General features: G+C 41.2%; 1 protein-coding gene across 7 annotated transcripts; it reads left to right on the top strand.

Moving 5' to 3' along the window:
- The first annotated feature begins 7688 nt into the window (after positions 1–7688).
- LOC138957183 (uncharacterized) lies at positions 7689–20902 on the top strand. 7 transcript variants are annotated; one of them, XR_011452954.1, is made up of 6 exons: positions 7699–8166; positions 8898–8963; positions 9479–9559; positions 10634–10725; positions 12554–13354; positions 20414–20902. XR_011452954.1 is itself a non-coding variant. In XM_070328342.1 (5 exons), exons 1-4 carry the CDS (start codon positions 8303–8305, stop codon positions 10680–10682), a joined length of 288 nt encoding a protein of 95 aa, XP_070184443.1. In that variant the 5' UTR covers positions 8182–8302; the 3' UTR covers positions 10683–10725; positions 20414–20902. The 7 variants fall into 7 exon arrangements, 2 of the variants coding, with proteins under 2 accessions (XP_070184443.1, XP_070184442.1); XR_011452953.1 differs by lacking the exon at positions 7699–8166 and adding an exon at positions 8182–8394; XR_011452956.1 differs by lacking the exon at positions 7699–8166 and adding an exon at positions 9187–9255 and having other exon boundaries at positions 8764–8963.
- The last annotated feature ends 1268 nt before the right edge of the window (positions 20903–22170 follow it).

The following is a 22170-nucleotide window of genomic DNA, read 5'->3' as shown; positions in this document are numbered from 1 at the left end:
ACAAAATGGAATGTGGCGCTAGTGGTTTGACACGGTGGTAAAATGACACATGGCCTATGAAATGTCGCAAAAATGGGATGGGGGCAAAATGGGATAACGGCGAAACGGGATTGCGCCAAAATGGGAAGTGGAGCTAATGGTACATGACATGGTGGTAAAATGACACTTGGCCTGTAAAATGTCGCAAAAATGGGATGGGGGCGAAATGGGCTAACGGCCAAACGGGATTGCGCCAAAATAGGATGTGGGGCTATTGGTACATGATATGGTGGTAAAATGACACTAGGCCTGAGAAATGTCGCCAAAATGGGATGGGGGCGAATTGGGATAACGGCGAAACAGGACTAATAGATCCCTTGACTTGGGGTAGTGCGACTCTGTCACTGCTAGCTTTCCACTCGGAGGAAGCGACCGGAATTTCCCAACGATGGGACATCCTAGTAATTAATTTTTTTTTTTTAATTCCTAAAATTAACAGAGTCGCGCTACCCCAAAAGTCAAGGAATTTCGTGTTTGTCCCTTGACTTTGGAGATGACAAGAAAATATCGGGCGCAAAAACGTGATTTGTAAAATTTTTCACAACATATGTCGCCTAGCGCCATGTATGTGATGAAACCATTCAAATAGCTCTGCAGGAGCTCTGCACTTTTGGACGTCCCCATTTCACTGCTGTACAGCAAACATCGTCCCCAAATACCTGTTTGTTTCTAAAAAATCACGCTGGAGGTTGCATTTTATGTAATAACCTCCTGAAATGAGTTTTGACACTTTAGAATGGCATGTAAAATGACACATGGCCCATGAAATGTGGCAAAAATGGGATGGGGGCAAAATGGGATAACGGCCAAACGGGATTGCGCCAAAATGGGACGTGGAGCTAATGGTACATGACATGGTGGTAAAATGACACTTGGCCTGTAAAATGTCGCAAAAATGGGATGGGGGCGAAATGGGCTAACGGCCAAACGGGATTGCGTCAAAATGGGACGTGGAGCTAATGGTACATGACATGGTGGTAAAATGACACTTGGCCTGTAAAATGTCGCCAAAATGGGATGGGGCGAAATGGGTTAACGGCGAAACTGGATTGCGCCAAAATGGGATGTGGAGCTAATGGTACATGATATGGTGGTAAAATGACACTTGGCCTGAGAAATGTCGCCAAAATGGTATGGGGGCGAATTGGGATAACGGCGAAACAGGACTAATAGATCCCTTGACTTGGGGTAGTGCGACTCTGTCACTGCTAGCTTTCCACTCGGAGGAAGCGACCGGAATTTCCCAACGATGGGGCATCCTAGTAATGAATTTTTTTTTTTTTTAATTCTTAAAATTAACAGAGTCGCGCTACCCCAAAAGTCAAGGAATTTCGTGTTTGTCCCTTGACTTTGGAGATGACAAGAAAATATCGGGCGCAAAAACGTGATTTGTAAAATTTTTCACAACATATGTCGCCTAGCGCCATGTATGTGATGAAACCATTCATATAGCTCTGCGGGAGCTCTGCACTTTTGGACGTCCCCATTTCACTGCTGTACAGCAAACATCGTCCCCAAATACCTGTTTGTTTCTAAAAAAATCACGCTGGAGGTTGCATTTTATGTAATAACCTCCTGAAATGAGTTTTGACACTTTAGAATGGCATGTAAAATGACACATAACCTATGAAATGTCGCAAAAATGGGATGGGGGCAAAATGGGATAACGGCCAAACGGGATTGCGTCAAAATGGGACGTGGAGCTAATGGTACATGACATGGTGGTAAAATGACACTTGGCCTGTAAAATGTCGCAAAAATGGGATGGGGGCGAAATGGGCTAACGGCGAAACGGGATTGCGCCAAAATGGGATGTGGAGCTAATGGTACATGATATGGTGGTAAAATGACACTTGGCCTGAGAAATGTCGCCAAAATGAGATGGGGGCGAATTGGGATAACGGCGAAACAGGACTAATAGATCCCTTGACTTGGGGTAGTGCGACTCTGTCACTGCTAGCTTTCCACTCGGAGGAAGCGACCGGAATTTCCCAACGATGGGACATCCTAGTAATGAATTTTTTTTTTTTTTTAATTCTTAAAATTAACAGAGTCGCGCTACCCCAAAAGTCAAGGAATTTCGTGTTTGTCCCTTGACTTTGGAGATGACAAGAAAATATCGGGCGCAAAAACGTGATTTGTAAAATTTTTCACAACATATGTCGCCTAGCGCCATGTATGTGATGAAACCATTCATATAGCTCTGCGGGAGCTCTGCACTTTTGGACGTCCCCATTTCACTGCTGTACAGCAAACATCGTCCCCAAATACCTGTTTGTTTCTAAAAAATCACGCTGGAGGTTGCATTTTATGTAATAACCTCCTGAAATGAGTTTTGACACTTTAGAATGGCATTTAACGCTCATTGAAGTTTTAACAAACTTTCTAACACCTAAAACATTCATAGCACCGATAACGTAATTCTAGCTCTGCACTTTGTGTACACATACGTCCCCATTTCACTGCTGAACAGCAAACATCGTCCCCAAATGTCTGTTTTTCTAAAAATCACGCTGGAGGTTGCATTTTATGTAATAACCTCCTGAAATGAGTTTTCACACTTTAAAATGGCATTTAACGCTCATTGAAGTTTTAAGAAACTTTCTAACACTTAAAACAAAAGAGACCCCAAATGCCTGTGTTTTGAGCAAGATGGCATTTTGATACACAGCCGACCCCAAATGACTGTAAAACCACCTATGTGTGTGTGTGTGTGTGTGTGTGTATGTGTGTATGTGTTGGGGAGTTTGTTTTGGTTTTTAGTGAGAGGATGGCTGGTGGTTTGGATGGGGGGAAAAGATGAGTGTCACTGTAATTGTGGATAATTAAATTGTTGTTGTTGCTGCTGTCAGTTTCAAGGCACCGTTCTTCTTTCAAACGCCAAGTTTGGCTTACTATTTTATATCCGCATGGGCTCTTACATGAGGTTAGGCCATCTATACACTTTGATGCATACCAAGCATTTACATTCTGACTGGGTCATGTGCAAAGTTGGAATGTTTGAATGAATACATTTTGCAGATTGATGCCAGTAGAAGTTAAACAAATTAATTGATCAAACATTCCAACACTTCAAAGTAAACACACGGGTTTTTGACAGCTGGTATATGTTAAAGTGGAGGGATGGTCTTATTCCACGTGAAGCCTGCATGCCACATCTGAGACGGTGAGCGAAATCGTGTACACTAAATATGCAATCATTGTTCATCATTATATAAATTGAAATGTTCATACACAATGACACAACAAATGTTGTCGGAAACTCGAAAGAAGACATGAAAGAATAAAACATGATCAATGCAGCAAAACGCGCCACTTGTACAGAGTGGGTTACAATTTCATTCTTTGTTTCATTTAGCCTTCACATTTCCCTTATCATATCTTATATTTTAACATCGTTCTGTTCTTGTCAGCTTGAAATGTTTGCAGTTTTTACCAACGAAACAGGTAAGTCTTCTGAAGTCAGTGCAACATCAAAGCTAAAATTTCACACATGAGATGCATTTTGATGATCAGCTCTACTGAAGCAATGCATTTAAACTGGCGCAGATTAATGTTCAAATGATTTTCAAGCAACAGCTATTCCTTATGGACAGAGTGTCTAAGTTACAAAATATAGTCATCTCAGTATCCAACTTCATTACCTCTGTTTCTTTGCTTGCTTAGAAGAACTTCTCAGAGTGTTTGCGGCATTCATCAAACAAGATCATACACATTAAAATATTGTCACTTCCTACTCATTGAATAATGTATTCATTGTATGTATACTGTTCAAAAAAAGAAACGCATAGTTGCTACTTGCCAAATTTGTTTTATTTTTCGAAAAAATTAACAGAAAATCCAATATTTAGATTATTTGTTTGAAATTTGGTATGGACACAGTTGAATGCACACACAGTTCATTTGCATCTTCAAATCAATCAGTCAATCAATACGATTGGGTGCCGAGGCTGTCAAGTCAGTAGGGGGTGTGACTGCCTTGAGCAGCAACAACTGCCCGGCACCTTCTGGGCATGGACTGGATCAGATGCCGGATATCTTGCTGTGGGATGGTGTCCCACTCCTCCTGAAGTGCCTGCAATAGATCGCGGTGATTTGCCGGCGCTTCTTCTCGCCTGCGCACACGTCTGTCCAATTCATCCCAGAGGTGTTCTATCGGGTTCATGTCTGGCGACATGGATGGCCAGGGAAGCACCTGGACATGGTGGTCGGCGAGGAACTGGGTGGTGAGTCGTGCTGTGTGCGGGCGAGCGTTGTCCTGCTGGAATATGGCATCCTGGTCAGCCAGAAGAGGAAGGGCGTGTGGGCGCAGAATTTCCTCCACGTATTGCTGGGCAGTTATGCGCCCTTGGACGTGCACCAGGGTGCTCCTTCCAGCGGTATTTATCGCCCCCCACACCATGACGCCTCCACCACCATGAACGGGTGACTCATCCACACAGTTGGGCGCGTAACGTTCGTTTACTCTCCGGTAGACCCTCCTCCGACCATCATGTCGCTGGAGCAGGAAGTAGGACTCGTCGCTGAACCACACGTGTCTCCAGTGATTCCGGACGGTCCAGCGAAGGTGCTGGTTGCCCCACTGCACTCGGTTCTGGCGATGGCGGCGGGTGAGGACAGCTCCTCTGTGAGGTCTGCGAGCTCTCAAACCAGCTTCATGCAGGCGGTTCCGCACGGTCTGGTCCGATAATCGGTGTGGCCCGGGGAGAGCCTGGACAGAAGATGAGGCCGACAGGAAACGATTCCGGAGGTGGCGGAGCCGTATGAAGCGGTCGTGAGCAGCAGTTGTCGCCCTTGGTCTTCCCGCTCGTGGCAAGTCCGCAACGGAGCCAGTGGCTTGAAACCTGACCCACAGTCTACTGATGGTGCTCTGGGACACGTGGAAGTGCCTGGCGATTGCACTTTGACTTTGGCCTGCTTGTAAACGACCCAATGCAATTTGGCGGTCTTCTCTGCTCAATCGGGCCATCTTTCGTCGCTGAATTGTCGTCTGATTTCTTTGTGGCGAACAATCCGCTTTTATGGGTTTTGGAAGACATGGTGAGAGCTCAATATTCCCCGAGTTTCACGAGATTACACTGAAGCATGACGAGTGGTCATGCCAAATGAGCAATTTTGACATTGTAGCCACTGATAACGCATGCGTCACGTGCAGAGCTCACTTGTGGCAATGGACGAAAGGTCGACGACCAGATAAACATTTTCTGCAGTTTGGTGGATATCCTTGTAGCCATATAACTAAATTAACCAAATATTACAAGCTATGCGTTTCTTTTTTTGAACAGTATAATTATTCATGTTAAAGACCATCACAACATTGCGATCATTTAAATATGTCACTGACATAAAGTATTCTACCCGATCTGGAAAAAAAGAAGAAAATCATAAGTGCATGATTCAAATCACTGATGATGTCTTGTAATTCGGTAGTGTTTCCAGTTAATCTTTTCTCTTTATATCTCACAATTCTGTTACTACTGTAGTTTATTTTGTAAGTAGAACGTTGTTGGCTCCTTTTGTACCTATATGACATCACACATTTTTGACTCACATGCGAAGCAAAAGTGAGTCTATGTACTCACCCGAGTCGTCCGTCCGTCCGTCCGTCCGTCCGTCCGTCCGGCCGGCCGGCCGGCCGGCCGGAAAACTTTAACGTTGGATATTTCTTGGACACTATTCAGTCTATCAGTACCAAATTTGGCAAGATGGTGTATGATGACAAGGCCCCAAAAAACATACATAGCATCTTGACCTTGCTTCAAGGTCAAGGTCGCAGGGGCCATAAATGTTGTCTAAAAAACAGCTATTTGTCCGGAAAACTTTAACGTTGGATATTTCTTGGACACTATTCAGTCTATCAGTACCAAATTTGGCAAGATGGTGTATGATGACAAGGCCCCAAAAAACATACATAGCATCTTGACCTTGCTTCAAGGTCAAGGTCGCAGGGGCCATAAATGTTGTCTAAAAAACAGCTATTTTTCCCATTTTTCCCATTTTCTCTGAAGTTTTTCAGATTGAATACCTCACCTATATATGATATATAGGGCAAAGTAAGCCCCATCTTTTGATACCAGTTTGGTTTACCTTGCTTCAAGGTCAAGGTCACAGGAGCTCTTCAAAGTTGGATTGTATACATATTTTGAAGTGACCTTGACCCTGAACTATGGAAGATAACTGTTTCAAACTTAAAAATTATGTGGGGCACATGTTATGCTTTCATCATGAGACACATTTGGTCACATATGATCAAGGTCAAGGTCACTTTGACCCTTATGAAATGTGACCAAAATAAGGTAGTGAACCACTAAAAGTGACCATATCTCATGGTAGAAAGAGCCAATAAGCACCATTGTACTTCCTATGTCTTGAATTAACAGCTTTGTGTTGCATGACCTTGGATGACCTTGACCTTGGGTCAAGGTCACATGTATTTTGGTAGGAAAAATGTGTAAAGCATGTGAGTCGTATGGGCTTTGCCCTTCTTGTTAAGGATTTGCTTGCTAACTTGCTTGTTTCTTAATTTGTTCAATCATAATGATCGCTCCAAATTACATTCCTTCCTTTGTCTGGCACTCTTGTTCTCAACTCTCTCCCTCCCTCTTAATTAGCGGTTTAGAGAGAGGGAGAGAGAGAGAGAGAGTGTGTGTGTGTTCGTGTGTGTGTATGCGTGTGTGTGTGCAGAGGACTGGGTGGCCGAGTGGTAACGCACTTGCGCTCGGAAGCGAGAGGTTGCGAGTTCGACCCTGGGTCAGGGCGTTAGCAATTTTCTCCCCCCTTTCCTAACCTAGGTGGTGGGTTCAAGTGCTAGTCTTTCGGATGAGACAAAAAACCGAGGTCCCTTCGTGTACACTACATTGGGGTGTGCACGTTAAAGATCCCACGATTGACAAAAGGGTCTTTCCTGGCAAAATTGTATAGGCATAGATAAAAAAAAATGTCCACCAAAATACCCGTGTGACTTGGAATAATAGGCCGTGAAAAGTAGGATATGCGCCGAAATGGCTGCGATCTGCTGGCCGATGTGAATGCGTGATGTATTGTGTAAAACAATTCCATCTCACACGGCATAAATAAATCCCTGCGCCTTGAATATGTGCGCGATATAAATTGCATCAAATAAAAAAATTAAAAATAAATCCCTGCGCTTAGAACTGTACCCACGGAATACGCGCGATATAAGCCTCATATTGATTATGTGTGTGTGTGTGTGTGTGTGTGTGTGTGTGTGTGTGTGTGTGTGTGTGTGTGTGTGTGTGAGACTGAGAGAGAGAGAGAGAGAGAGAGAGAGAGAGAGAGAGAGAGAGAGAGAGAGAGAGCTGATCTATTATGTCTTGATTCCCTCATTTAATGTTCTTTTGTTGTATAGCGTAGAACTTAGAAAGCTTCATGACATACCCGTGGTGCGGTTTTATGGTCGTTCAACTCTCCATCGGTGAACCATGCAATTATTTCTTTTCAACGATTGACTCGGTCTCTACTGACAACTCTAAACTCCACAAAACACGACTTTTTTCAGTTCAGAAATGTCAGTCTCGCTCCCTTAAATTGAAACACAAACTTAAATACATCCATACATCATTGTCTGTTACAAAGTTCCAGCTTTGCTTTAAAGATACTGGACTTGTCAAATCCAGGTGCACGGAGCCCCTGGGGATTTTAGTCATACCTCAGGCATCTATTCCTTTGAATAAATACCAAGTTTCATTGACTTCCATCCAAGGAGTCAAGAACTTCAATTTTTTTACGAATTAATTTTTAACTCGGACCCGCCGGTCCTTGGCCTATTTCTTAATTATTTTTAGATCTGCATCATCTTGATGATCACCACATGCACATAGAATGACACGTCACAAGCAAACTAGGTCACACATAATTGATGAGCTTGTAGGAAAAAATGGAGGCTCATTCAGTCGTATCGAACCAGGGTGACAAGAAAAGAACAAAACGCAAGGGTCCCCGGCCGACTGTACCGGATTCAACCAAGAAGAAACGAAAACGCACTCGTGCACGTAACTATGACACGTCGCGCGTGTATATCGGTGAGGAGCTTGCGCGTTGGAACGAAGTGAAGAATTAATTTGGATTCATCACCAATCCGCAGTTTGCTCGTCACCTGCTGAACAAGTGGGTATTTTTTCATGAGATGTTTAGGATGCTATTTATGTTATGTGATGGAAGTGTATATTGGACTTGTTTGTGAAAAGTAAATTGACCAAAGAATTACTGAATTAGGGTGGGAGGGATTTGTTGTGGAGCAGAAATGTATCACCGTGAGTCAGTAAAAGTGCCCGTTGCCCTGACAAACTGTCGATACTTTGCGTTCGGCGTTTGCTTTGATTACTGGGAACTTGCGTAAGCTGCTGTCTTGTTTAGTGTCGTTTAGTCATCATTGCTTGTGGTGTTGGGATTCCCAATTTATAACCTGTAAAAAGGAAAATGTATGCACGAGGTGTTTGACGATTTATTTCGGATAAGCGAACCGTTTCTTTCTGCGGCCATTTGCGTCTGTTATGATACTATTTATAGAACTATGCAAATGAAATATTACAAAACATAGATCTATCGGCGCATTGTGCGATTTCTGCTCTACACTGTGTGTGTGTGTGTGTGTGTGTGTGTGTGTGTGTGTGTGTGTGTGTGTGTGTGTGTGTGTGTGTGTGTGCCCCTGTGTTCTATGTGCCCTCGTGTGTGTGTGTGTGTGTGCCCCTGTGTGTGTGTGTGTGTGTGTGTGTGTGTGTGTGTGTGTATGTGGCCATGTCTGTGTATCCCTGTGGTTGTGGCTTGTGTTTTTCATGAGTCTTGAACATTATTTATTTATAGGACATTTACTTAATTTTTCTTATTTTGTGAATCAGCATTGAGGCTACAGCAACAATGCCAAGCAGAACACAGGCAGGCGGTACTTCTTTTGATCTCAGCAGGTAGTTGTATGTTTTAAATTATCAATAAAATAAATAGTACAAAAAAAGTCATAATTATATTTATAGTTATGAGATATATGAAGATGGAAGTGTGTTTGTTATTGGTGTAAAAGCCAAACAGTTAGTTGATACTAAATAATATTATGATTTGTAAACGATAACAATTAAGCTCAGGCTGCTGGGCCATAGAATATCACGTATACATCATGTCTTTTTTTGGTAGGACGTTGTGGCAGTTGTAGATTAACAAGCATTGAAATGATGATGGTGACCAGGATGTTCTGAGAAGAGGGTGAGCTTGCTTGTTACATAATTCATATTTTGTATTTTTCCATGTTTGAAAATATGTGTCACTATCTGTGTCTAGATCATCAGAAAATAATGAAGAAAGCTGCGTGAAATAACAAATATTCTGAGAAATGGTTTCACTTAGACTAGAGTTAAAGTATAGTGGTATTGTAGTTGAATTTGCAGGAGAGAACTGTTGATTAGTTAACATTATATGCTGCTTTCAGCGACAAGAAGTTTCATGGATCAAGAGCTGGCAGGACTGTGAAGCAGAAAGAGCTATCTCAGTCTTTCATTGACCCACTAGAGTGAGTTGTTTTTCTTTGATAAATATTGTGTGGGTGTGTTCAAAACACATGCTGTTTGTTGTATACGTATTAAAACAATATTTATAAAATAAAGTTGATTAATGTGAATACTGCAAATTTCTGTGTATGATAAAATCCTTTTATGGTTACAAATGGGTATTGGGATTTGTTTCATTTATGATTGATCAGAACAAATATATTCCTTTTCTATTTTCTTGAACTCTGTGTGTCGATCCTGCTTGGCCAAAACTATCTCATTCTCATTGAGTGAATGATAAATTCTTCAAATAAGTTTTTCTGTTTTCTGTCAGGAACTGGTTAATTCTGCAGATTCCAATAAGCAATAAATTGTGCATTGTGTAATTATCTTTCAGGTCATTATTGGAATGTTCAGAAACTGCTTTGACTATTGTAGGTATAGGGGCTCTTTGTGACACATGTACCCATTCATTAATCTTACTTAATTATCTTAGTTTTCCCTCAATCATTAGCTTTCAGCATTTAATTGTTATGGGTAGCAGCTCAAGACAGCTACACTAATGGTAGTACTAATTGAAAAGTGTAGTGGATCTAAGACTAAGAGTTGATAACATATGTTTCCCATGGCTTTACACAATTTGTACTACCTAAAGCAAGTGAGTGCATGTTAGTTTTAAAACACATAGAGAATACCACATGGTTTGCTGTGCTGTACCAGATTGACAGGAGCTGTTTTTTCACATATTGAACTGCGAGCGAAAGTGAGGTGTACAGGTGCTATGGTCGCATGCTTTGCGGAGACTGCAGGCTTGACCCATCTCAGTCTTTGGGGATGGTTACCCGAGACTATTTAAATGTAGTCTCAGCAATGACTCATGGTTTGTCATGTTAATCTTTTAGTTTGGTAACGACTGACTAAATGTTTTATATTGCTTCACGCACCTTATTTTTTTGTTTTTAGAGCCCTAATAGCTTGTGTAATTTTAACTGATATTGTTTTTAGAGCCCTAATAGCTTGTGTCATTTTAACTGATATTGTTTTTAGAGCCCTAATAGCTTGTGTCATTTTAACGGATATTGTTTTTCTTTGGTTAGCCTCACAATTGAAGTTACAGTTGAGTCTGGAGAGGATCAGGAGGACTAGATGATCCTGATTATGATCCCAACATCACATTGACAGCGATTCTGTAAGAGATTTGTTATTCTGGTGTTACCTGTGATGGTTGGCCCCTGCGATGAGAGGACACCTCCCTTCGAAGGACACCTAATATTGTCCTTTTTCTATTATCTCTACCAGATTATACCTGTTATGACAGGCCCCCTGCATTGCAGGTACATTTTTGTCCTTTCACCGCAGGTATCACTGTACTTTTTATTCTACTCCCTTTGGAATATTATGGTGTTAAAATACACAGTCTATAACAGTATTATCACAGAAGGGATGTCGTTTGGGTCGGCCCAAATCTGCCAATCGCCGATTTATTTTTACTTTATTCGAAACTTTCATGTCCCTATCGGCCAAATGTCCGAAGAGTATTCGTCTAAATCGGCCAAAGTTTGTACCGTTTTTGACTCACATGCGAAGCAAAAGTGAGTCTATGTACTCACCCGAGTTGTCCGTCCGTCCCGGCGTCCGTCCGTCCGGAAAACTTTAACGTTGGATATTTCTTGGACACTATTCAGTCTATCAGTACCAAATTTGGCAAGATGGTGTATGATGACAAGGCCCCAAAAAACATACATAGCATCTTGACCTTGCGTCAAGGTCAAGGTCGCAGGGGCCATAAATGTTGCCTAAAAAACAGCTATTTTTCACATTTTTCCCATTTTCTCTGAAGTTTTTGAGATTGAATACCTCACCTATATATGATATATAGGGCAAAGTAAGCCCCATCTTTTGATACCAGTTTGGTTTACCTTGCTTCAAGGTCAAGGTCACAGGAGCTCTTCAAAGTTGGATTGTATACATATTTTGAAGTGACCTTGACCCTGAACTATGGAAGATAACTGTTTCAAACTTAAAAATTATGTGGGGCACATGTTATGCTTTCATCATGAGACACATTTGGTCACATATGATCAAGGTCAAGGTCACTTTGACCCTTATGAAATGTGACCAAAATAAGGTAGTGAACCACTAAAAGTGACCATATCTCATGGTAGAAAGAGCCAATAAGCACCATTGTACTTCCTATGTCTTGAATTAACAGCTTTGTGTTGCATGACCTTGGATGACCTTGACCTTGGGTCAAGGTCACATGTATTTTGGTAGGAAAAATGTGTAAAGCATGTGAGTCGTATGGGCTTTGCCCTTCTTGTTTGTATTGGTCAGGCTTAATGCCCCTCGGACCATGCACCCATACATACATGCGTGTGTACCTGTGTGTGCATGTGTACACTGTACATGTGTGTGTGTGTGTGCCCTTGGTGTTTGTGGCTCTGTCTGTTAGGCCCTGTGGGTGTTGGTTTGTGTTTTTTTCATGAGGTTTTTAAATGATTATTTTATTGGACATAATAATCAATCAATCAATCAATAGTCTTATATCGCGCATATTCCGTGGGTACAGTTCTAGGCGCTCTGCAGTGATGCCGTGTGAGATGAAATTTTATACGGCCAGTAGATTGCAGCCATTTCGGCGCATATTTACCTTTCACGGCCTATTATTCCAAGTCACACGGGTATAGGTAGACAATTATTAACTGTGCCTAAGCAATTTTGCCAGGAAAGACCCTTTTGTCAATCGTGGGATCTTTAACGTGCACACCCAATGTAGTGTACACGGGGGGAGGTTCGGACACCGAAGAGAGTCTGCACACAAAGTTGACTCTGTGAAATAAATTTCCGCCGAACCTGGGATCGAACTCACGCTGACAGCGGCCAACTGAATACAAATCCAGCGCGCTACCAACTGAGCTATATCCCCGCCAATAATAATATATGCATTGTGTTTTTGAAAGTATTGTACATTTTTTTTAATTGCTCATTTTATTTATGTTTTACATTTTGTGAATCAGCATTGAGGCTACGTTCATACTGCAACCGTGCCAAGCAGAACACAGGCAGGTGGTGCTTCTTCTCTTGATCTAAGCAGGTAGTTGTATGTTTATATCCAGCAGTTAATAGTACACACAGAATAAAAATCCCCATGCATGGTCTCACATCCACACACAAAATCAGGAATGCATGCAATTTGTTATACATGAAGTGTATTTATTATTTATGAAAAAGCCAAACAAAGTAATAGGTCAGTCAGTTGATAGTTTATATGATCTGTAAACGATGAAAAAAAGACAGTTGCAATCCATCTTATTGTGCAATTGAAGATTGATCGATTCCAAAACAGGTTTATGGGGAAAACGTTGATTGTGAAGTTTCTTTGTTTTCTCGATACAATATGTATGCTGTTTGTTACTTTATGAATATAATCTTGCCTTAAACACAACAATACTTGTTGCCTGTTTACTTGTTTCATAACTATGATAAGTTAGTACAGGTGGAGCAAATTAATGCTGAATTAATTTCATTATCAGACTCGGTGATATTCTCAATGACATTGTACGACTTCTTTCCTAATTTGTATATACATGTACCTTGGATCTATTATGTACATGTACTGTCTGTCAGTGTTATTTTAGGTTCAGTGTACTTAACGATCTAAAAATGATTGACCTGAATAATTTTTAGCCACGGTGGTCAGCCTATATACCTGGGACTTCTGGTATGACAACATCAACACCTGGTGAATTTGCTTATGGACTAAAGGTGCATCCGTCTACTCCTGGAGTATGAGACATATCAGCCGCAGAGCCTGAGAGGTACTTGGTTTAAAGATTTTGCCTTTTTAAAGTTCTCAGAATTCACTCGTGTAGAACTTTATCCCATGGTCAAAAGATGTTATGACAAAATTGCTGTCTCAGTGTGACTGAAACTAAAGAATGCACTTGACTTAATTGAATGCAATATGCAATTATGATAAGAATAAAGAAAGAAATATAAAATATAAAATATCTGTTGCAAAAAAATCACACCTACAAATTTGCCACTTTGTGGACAGGCCTTGCATAAGCTGAAATTGATGTAAACCAAATATGAAGTAATTCGGCGGAAGGCTGTATCAGTAATTAGCATTTTTGTGGGTTGCATTTTGCGGTGTCAACCTGTGCAATACATGCTTTCTTATTTCATATCAGATAAGAACCCCACATTTCTACTTTTCTGTTTTTGAAACGTATACACTACTCGTCATAAGAAAAACTACACAGATGCGTTTGAGGTCAGATCTTTCTGATGAGGCTGTTGATTGTAAAACCAAATATATCACTGAAAAGTTCATTAATTCCCATACCTTGTTCACAAAACAGATTGAGTTTACATGAGGTAGTGTCAATACAGTGGAACCTACAACACAGACACATCCCAAAATCGAATTCGCAAAATCAAGGTTCCCGCGATCAAAAAATCTAAAAAATCAGAACTAAATCGAAACATTTTTAGCATGTCCTTAGACAGTACAATCAAATCTGCATCCAAATCAGTCAGTGTTGTTCACATATCTTGTCTAACAAGGACGCTATGCATGCTGAGCGGTGTAGGCGTCAATCCTCTCGGCAGGCATAAAAGGCAGTTTTTGAAGCCGTTTTAGCGGGTAATGAGACAAAAAAAATGGTACATTTGAGTAACTCGCAAAGCATTGCCTTCAAACTTACGAATACGGGGATTTGTGCAAACACATGTCGTAAACTACACACGAAATACCAAGTCATTAGAGATACATGTATTAGTTCTGCTGTTAGGGGCGGGGATATAGCTCAGTTGGTAGCGCGCTGGATTTGTATTCAGTTGGCCGCTGTCAGCGTGAGTTCGATCCCAGGTTCGGCGGAAATTTATTTCACAGAGTCAACTTTGTGTGCAGACTCTCTTCGGTGTCCGAACCACCCCCTGTGTATACTACATTGGGTGTGCACGTTAAAGATCCCACGATTGACAAAAGGGTCTTTCCTGGGAAAATTGCTTAGGCACAGTTAATAATTGTCTATCATACCCGTGTGACTTGGAATAAGGCCGTGAAAGGTAAATATGCGCCGACATGGCTGCAATCTACTGGCCGTATAAAATTTCATCTCACACGGCATCACTGCAGAGCGCCTAGAACTGTACCCACGGAATATGCGCGATATAAGCCTCATTGATTGATTGATTGATGTTATGCGACATACCAGAAAGAATTTTGATAATAAAGAGGTACCCTGTCCGATTGAACAGAAACAAATTAAAATTAGCATGCATTTAGAAAAATGAAACCTTCAATTTACCTTTAAATTGAAAACAGTTTTAACATTGGCTGTTTACAGCGCACTTGTTTAAACGCACACACAAATTCTTGAAAAATGCTTTTTCAAGAGCCATTGATCAGTTAAGTGTGTCGGCAGTGAGCGTTGCTAGGCGTAGGCCGACATTTGCGCTCAGCGCTCGGAATGAGTCAACTTCTTAAAAAGTACTTTCGCGTTGAAATCCTGATACCACCCATGTCTGATAAAATATGTACATGAAATGTGAGTATGTGGCGCATCTGTCATTGTTTTTGAAGATTTCAACAAATCATTTTTTTCGATGAGTCAGCAAAAACCTACCGTCAATTTAATTTGTTTCTGACATGACAAATAACAGCAGACCTATTAAATAATAATAATAATAATAATAATAATAATAATAATAATGCAAACTTTTATAGCGCTATTCTAGAAAAATGTCTACTCTTAGCGCTTTACAATCGACCAAGCATACTATACACGCACAGGCAAAGAAACCGACCAAACATAACCAACAAACTATACATGCACAGGCGAAGAAAACGACCGAACATACAATACACGCACAGGCAAAGATAACGACCAAACATAAGCAAACATACTACATGTATGACCAAACATAACCAACATACTATACGCGTGCAGGCAAAGAGAACAATCAGCACATGTAATAATTACTGACAACTAATAATGCAGGCATACAGTGACAGTCCAATACACAGCCTAAGCACAAGAACCACAGTAGGCTTCTATATAAAATCGTGTCAACAATACTATTTACACACACACAAACAGTGCTGACACAAAGCGCAGAAAATATATATACACGTTATTTTAGGCACTAGGTAGGGGGTGAGGTGGGGCGGGATGGGGTGGGTGGGGATATGCTGGAGGGAAAAAAGTCACTTGCGCTGAAAGAGGTGTGTTTTGAGATTTGTCTTGAATGTAGTGAGAGAATCTGTGTGTCTGAGAGGCAGAGGTAATCTATTCCAGGTCACAGGGGCTTGATAGACAACTTGAAACTCAGTATGCACTTTACGACATGACGTGTTAGCACAAACATCCGAAAGTTTGAAGGCAATGCCAGGGGTGGGATTTCTTCCCTCGGAGACGGATTCCCAGGAAGAATTTGGCAACTTTTTTTTTATACCTTTTTTTGTTAATCCCTGGCAGCTGTTGTTTACACTGGGTTCATGTGAGATGTAGTTGTGCCAGGTCAGCCACCTTTCACCATGTCAGAGTGACTAACAGGGGGCAGCAATGTCATGTCATGTCATCCAGGGGAATGTGGCATCATAGTTGCTATTTGTAAACTCGGCTCACCCACATCTTTATATTCTCCTATTGCAGGGATTCACAAACCTTCAGTGCTGTGGAACAGAAAACTTGCATTCCTGATCTATGAACCAGCGGTATTTAGCTTCTGATGCATTGAGCCCTTTAGAAAGTTAGCAAGTGAAACAGACTTAAAATTAAATAAACATATTTCTCTTTTAATTGAAGCTATGATTCAACAATCATTTTGAAATATAACTCCTGAAATGAATTGAAAAGCAGCATCAGAAGACTGTGTATGGCATTAGCAAGGGATATAACTCTGGTGGTTTCTGTTTTTGTCTAAACCTTCTTCTTTTTTAACCTGAGCAGTTAGCCCTTTTAAGGTGTTCAATTGAAGCAAACTGACTTTAAACTTGTTTCTCATTTGGTTCAAGCTATGGTTAAACAATTATTTGAGAATATACCACCTGTAATGATAAAATCATAAGCTACATGTAAAAATTTGAAATACAAGGGAGGTGACTGTTATTTTCTGTGTTTGTCTAATTTTTTGTTAGCTAGGCGATTTTTCTTTAATGCGGTAAACATTTTTTATATTAAGCATTAATTTACTCCCCCCCCCCCCCCCCCCCCCCCCCCCCCAAAGAAAAAAAAATGGTGTGCCATTTTTGTTGTTAAAGGCACAGTAAGCCTCCCGTAAACCATCACAGAGCTCCCCGAGCGTCTGCATACAGTACAAGCATACTTCCATTTGAACGCTCACCGAACGGGAACATCCTGGATGTTTTCTGTCGAGCGTGAGAAATTTTCAAAGAATTTATTTTCGTGGACTTGGTCCTCTACAAATGGCGCCTCGTTTTGGTGCTGGACGGCTGTTATGAACTTTATTCAACTGATACCGGAAATCACGCCCGGACAGTAAGCTTCCCATAAACCATCACAGATACTGTCAGGCCTTTACACACAGTACAAACACGCTTCCATTTGAACGCTCACCAAACGGGAACATTCTAGGTGCCCTACGTAAAGAGCAAGCAGTTTTTGAGTCACTTGAGAAAAAGTGACTCTATGTAATCTGCCGGCCGTCCGTAGACACCACCTTAACGTTGGACTTTTCTCGGAAACTATCAAAGCGATCGGGCTCATATTTTGTTTAGTCGTGACCTCCAATGACCTCTACACTTTAACGATGGTTTCGTTGACCTTTGACCTTTTTCAAGGTCACAGGTCAGCGTCAAAGGAAAAATTAGACATTTTATATCTTTGACAAAGTTCATCGGATGTGATTGAAACTTTGTAGGATTATTCTTTACATCAAAGTATTTACATCTGTAGCCTTTTACGAACGTTATCAGAAAAACAAGGGAGATAACTAGCCTTTTCTGTTCGGCAACACACAACTTAACGTTGGGCTTTTCTCGGAAACTATAAAAGTGACCGGGCTCAAATTTTATGTGAACGTGACTCATTGTGTTGTGAATAGCAATTTCTTCCTGTCCATCTGATGCCTCATATAATATTCAGAACTGCGAAAGTGACTCGATCGAGCGTTTGCTCTTCTTGTTAAAGAATTAATTTTGCAGATTGTCTCGAACACTTTTTGTACCCATCCTGAACTCAGGTCAAAAATTGAGTTACTTCCCTTCGGGTCTGATTCTATCGATGTAAACTGGCGATAGCCGTTAATCGATGATTATTAAAATGTTTTTGGACCAAGGTGCGTTTTTGCGCTAGACCTAACTTTTAAAATCTAAATAATAGATTGACAGCTTGTTACACATGTATACATTCTTTAATCATAAAAGAATTATTTTTTCATCAAGACAAGATCAGTACAAACCCGGAAGCAGGGTCACGCAAGGGTCGTAGCAGACGACGGTTTACAGTGCATATCCCCGTTCCTCTCAACAGTCAAAAGCCATCGCTAGAGTTCTTGTGAACCACAGCCGTTTGTTTCGTGCATAAAAACGTGCTATTGTAGATAAGCTCACATCGAGTCCCATTCAAATGACTAACTGACGACTACATTGTGAACAAGGGAAACTGGATCACACGGGTTCACGATGGCTCAGGGGTAAGATAAACCACGCAAAAATAAATTCTTTGAAAATTGTTCGCTCTTTACGGAGGGCACCTAGGATGTTCTCAATCGGTGAGTGTTTAAATGAAAGGGTGTTTGTACTGTGTGTAAAAGCCTGACCGTATCTGTGATGGTTTACGGGAGGCTTACTGTGCCTTTAAGCCAGGAGAGGCTCAAATAGCACCTCTTGATTTGCTAACATTTATTTTCATCTGGTTAGTTCCAAATACCTTCAAGTTTACAAGAATTTTTAATTTTTTGCAGCTCCAATTTAAAGTTTTTGTTTAACTTTAAGGAGATGCTTCTAAAACTCTTCTTCAAATGTGTACCACTTGTTTTTGTAGACCCCCTAGCAAGAGTCATACAACTAAACACATATAATAGAGGTTTTTGATTTTATGCATTCATTTACCCCCCCCCCCCCCCCCAATAATATTTTTCAAACAAACAAAATTGTGTGCTGTTTTCAGAGTCAGAAGAGGCTCAAATAAAGTATTGCATTGCTAAAATTCATTTTCAGCTGGATACTTCCAAATACCTTCAAGTTTACAAGATTTTTTTAAATGTTGTGGATCTCCAATTTTAAGTTTTTGTTTAACTTTAGGCGAGGAGATGCTTCTAAAACCCTTCTTGAAATGTGTATACAACTTGTTTTTGTAGACCCCCTAGCAAGAGTGTTGCAACCAAACACCAAATTCAAGTATAGAGGTTTTTGATTTTGTGCATTCTTACACATCCTCCCCCCCCCCCCCCCCCCCCCATTTTAATTTTTGTGGTAGCTGTTTTCAGTTTTAAACCTGGGAGAGGCTCTAATAGAATACTAATAGCCCCTCTTGAATTACTAAAATTCATTTTCAATTTCAGCTGGTCAGTTACAAATATATATTATGCATCTCTAAAAAAAACTTGTTTGTTATAAGATTTAGTCGGGAGAGGCCACCTAAACCCTCCCTATAAAGTATAATGCTAAAATTCATTTTCGGCTGGGGGCCACTAGCTGCCACCCTAGACCCCCCAACAAGGGCGCTGCCCCTGCATCCCGCTGGAGCCTTAGCGGCCCCTGGACCCCGGCCTTCCAAAATGTTTAGTCCTGGCAATATGTTGGGCTCCCACCCATGCTGAATGGGTTTGTGAGTTACTCAGATGTATCATTTTTTTGGTCTCATTACCCGCTCAAACAGCTCCAAAAACTGCCTTTTATGCCTGCCGAGAGGATAGACACCTACACCGCTTAAGCATGCCATAGCGTCCATGTTAGACAAGATATGTGAACAACACTGACAATGACTGATTTAGATGCAGATTTGATTGTTCTATTTGAAAGGGGGGGGGGGGGGGGGGTGGTGCACTAATTTGAGTTCATTTACTGGATTCATGGCCCATGTTGTGATGGGTTCTGTTGTTGCACTTATGTCCGTCTGGTCTGAAGGCATACTCTCCTAGCCTTCACCAGATCATGTGTTGGACTACACAGTCCGGATGATGTGGGTCGTGTATGACCCATACCTTCCAAATAAGGAGTCAACGTAAAAAGCTTGGGTCGTACATGATCCACGCAATCCGAATGGGGATAAACGTTTTGCCGCCTCTTTGCAGAGTATGCATCGTACACGACCCACGCCATGAAATTCCTTACGAAGTTCCAAATGGGTCGTCTTCGACGAGTCAGCAAAACCCCACCGTCAATTAAAGCTTTGTGCCAAGGATAGAACTGTTTTCACGAGAAGGAATGTGCCTTTAATCTCTTTTGCAGCACAGAGCTAATATTCCTCAGCACACAGCCTCTTGGTTTTCCAACCTTTTCTTTGTATTTGTGTCCTTTGTTGCCACACACGTTTTGGGTCTTGAACCTTCTCTGAAGATGTGTTGACATCAGCAGCCGATGGCCCAAATTCGGGTGATCCGCCTAGTATAGGGTCGTCATCCAAAACTGGTTCTTGGTTAAGGTTGTTCAGGGTCGTGTTGGGAAGGGCCCAGAGGCTCCGTGCCCACCCCCCCCCCCCCCCCCCCCCCCGCCCCCCTTTTTTGTTTTCATGGTCGTTGTGCAGGTAATCCAGATCAACTTTGAGAACTTATCTTCTTTGTTGTCAAATGTGTCATCCTGAAACATACATAGAGGAACATGTTTAAACGATTTCAAAAACAATGTAAAACATGCAAATAAACTTGTGTGTGTGTGTGTGTGTGTGTGTGTGTGTGTTTTGCAGGTGCTTCACACACACAGGCCGAAGTGGAAGTCATTACAGAAGACTTGTGGCTGTTTCCTAACTGCGTGTGTGTCGACCCGTGACACTTTGAGCTTCAAGAACAGTTGATCAAATTTGTGTTTGTTTTGTTTTTTTAACATGTTTTTACTTCTTTTACTTTCATATATATATAGTATTACAATAACATCAAACACAAAAGACTGTGTTGAATGTATCTTTTAAAAAAAAATAGAATAAAGAAAAAAAATAAAGCACAGTAAACAGTCACACCATTTCAAATTTATATAAAAATAATACTATACATCTCTTTTCTTATTAATTATGTAATATTATATTTCTAAAGTCTATTTGCTTTTTTATTCCGCTATTTTTCTTGCTATCATTGACGCTCATTATCTTTGTGTGATGTTTGACATGGATGTGAATTTAAGGAACAGTGATACAAACGTTCAACATTCACACCTAATAAATCAAAATACACTGAACATTCCCCCTGCCAGATATCTTCCAGACTTGCACAATGCAACTGTTCATGTGGTTGTTGGTAATGAGTTTTTTCCCCACAACCAAGTGAGTGAGTGTGATTGCATTATGCCTAATGGGTGGCGATGCCCACCTGGTCACAATGGTACAAACGGAACACATGGTTCAAACCACAGCTCCAGACGGAATGATGGTGGACTGAAAAGGTTTTACACATACCTTGTTTACATGGTGTACAGTAAGCTCACTTGATTTTAAATGTCTGGTATATGTATCATACCTCCCCCCCCCCCTCCCCCCCCCCCCCCAACACACACACCCAAGGCCCAAACATACATCCATCTCCACTCCCACCAATATTGATCTATTTTTATTGTTAGATCTGTAAATTAAACAGGTTTTTGAAGCTACAGCATACAGGCTGGTGTCAAGCTTACCCGATTTGTGGCTGAAGGTTGTTTCTTGATGACACTGACAGGCAGAAGAATTAAATGCTCTTGCAAATACTTTCACTTTGGAGTGTAGATGTCATCTGTCCCTGTCAAGTCCCTTATTACGAAGGATTGTTGTTTGTCTTGATGGCATTAACTGGAGGAAATAAAAGCAGCAAAGCAAAATTAGTATTTCATTTGTCATCTCTCTCCCTCTTTCTCTGTGCATGCGTGTGGCTGTGTGTGTGTGTGTGTGTGTGTGTGTGTGTGTGACGGTATGTGCGTGGGGGGTCTCACAGTATGCATGTGCGGGTCACAGTGTGTGTGCGTGTGCGGTTTTTTTGGTTGGCAATGAGTGCGTGTGTGTGTTATTGTTTGGTAATTTCAAGGCAAGAGAGCCTTCTTATGAGAATACCCCAGTGACTGAGTCAGCCACTATTTGCTTTGTGTTCGTGACTAAGCTAAATTTGATTTAAACCAAGAGCATAAAGACTGAATGCTACAGTCATGAAAAATGATCGTTGCTGCTGCGTTTTGTTTTTCTCTATCATTTCATCTACGCAATTTACGGTAGGGTAATCAACACATCACTAGACTCTGAAACTGACAGCATTTTCCCAAAGAGATGACACGTTGATTACAGTATGATAGAAGTTGTCAGATAATTTTACACTGTAAAACTAAAAGAGGCAATGTGCCAAGAGGTACATGTTTGAACGTAGAACTAGAGTTCGGCTAAGGCAGATTTGAGACAGGAACAGGAGAGAAATGTAGATCTACATACTTGCCTTCAAGACAAAAGCGTACAGCAAGGAAAGCAGAGAGACAGAGACAGACAAACCA

The sequence above is a fragment of the Littorina saxatilis genome, unplaced genomic scaffold (assembly GCF_037325665.1).
Source record: "Littorina saxatilis isolate snail1 unplaced genomic scaffold, US_GU_Lsax_2.0 scaffold_660, whole genome shotgun sequence".
NCBI lineage: Eukaryota > Metazoa > Mollusca > Gastropoda > Littorinimorpha > Littorinidae > Littorina > Littorina saxatilis.
The sequence above is the reverse complement of the archived record's forward strand: the minus strand, read 5'-3'. Positions and strand labels throughout refer to the sequence as shown.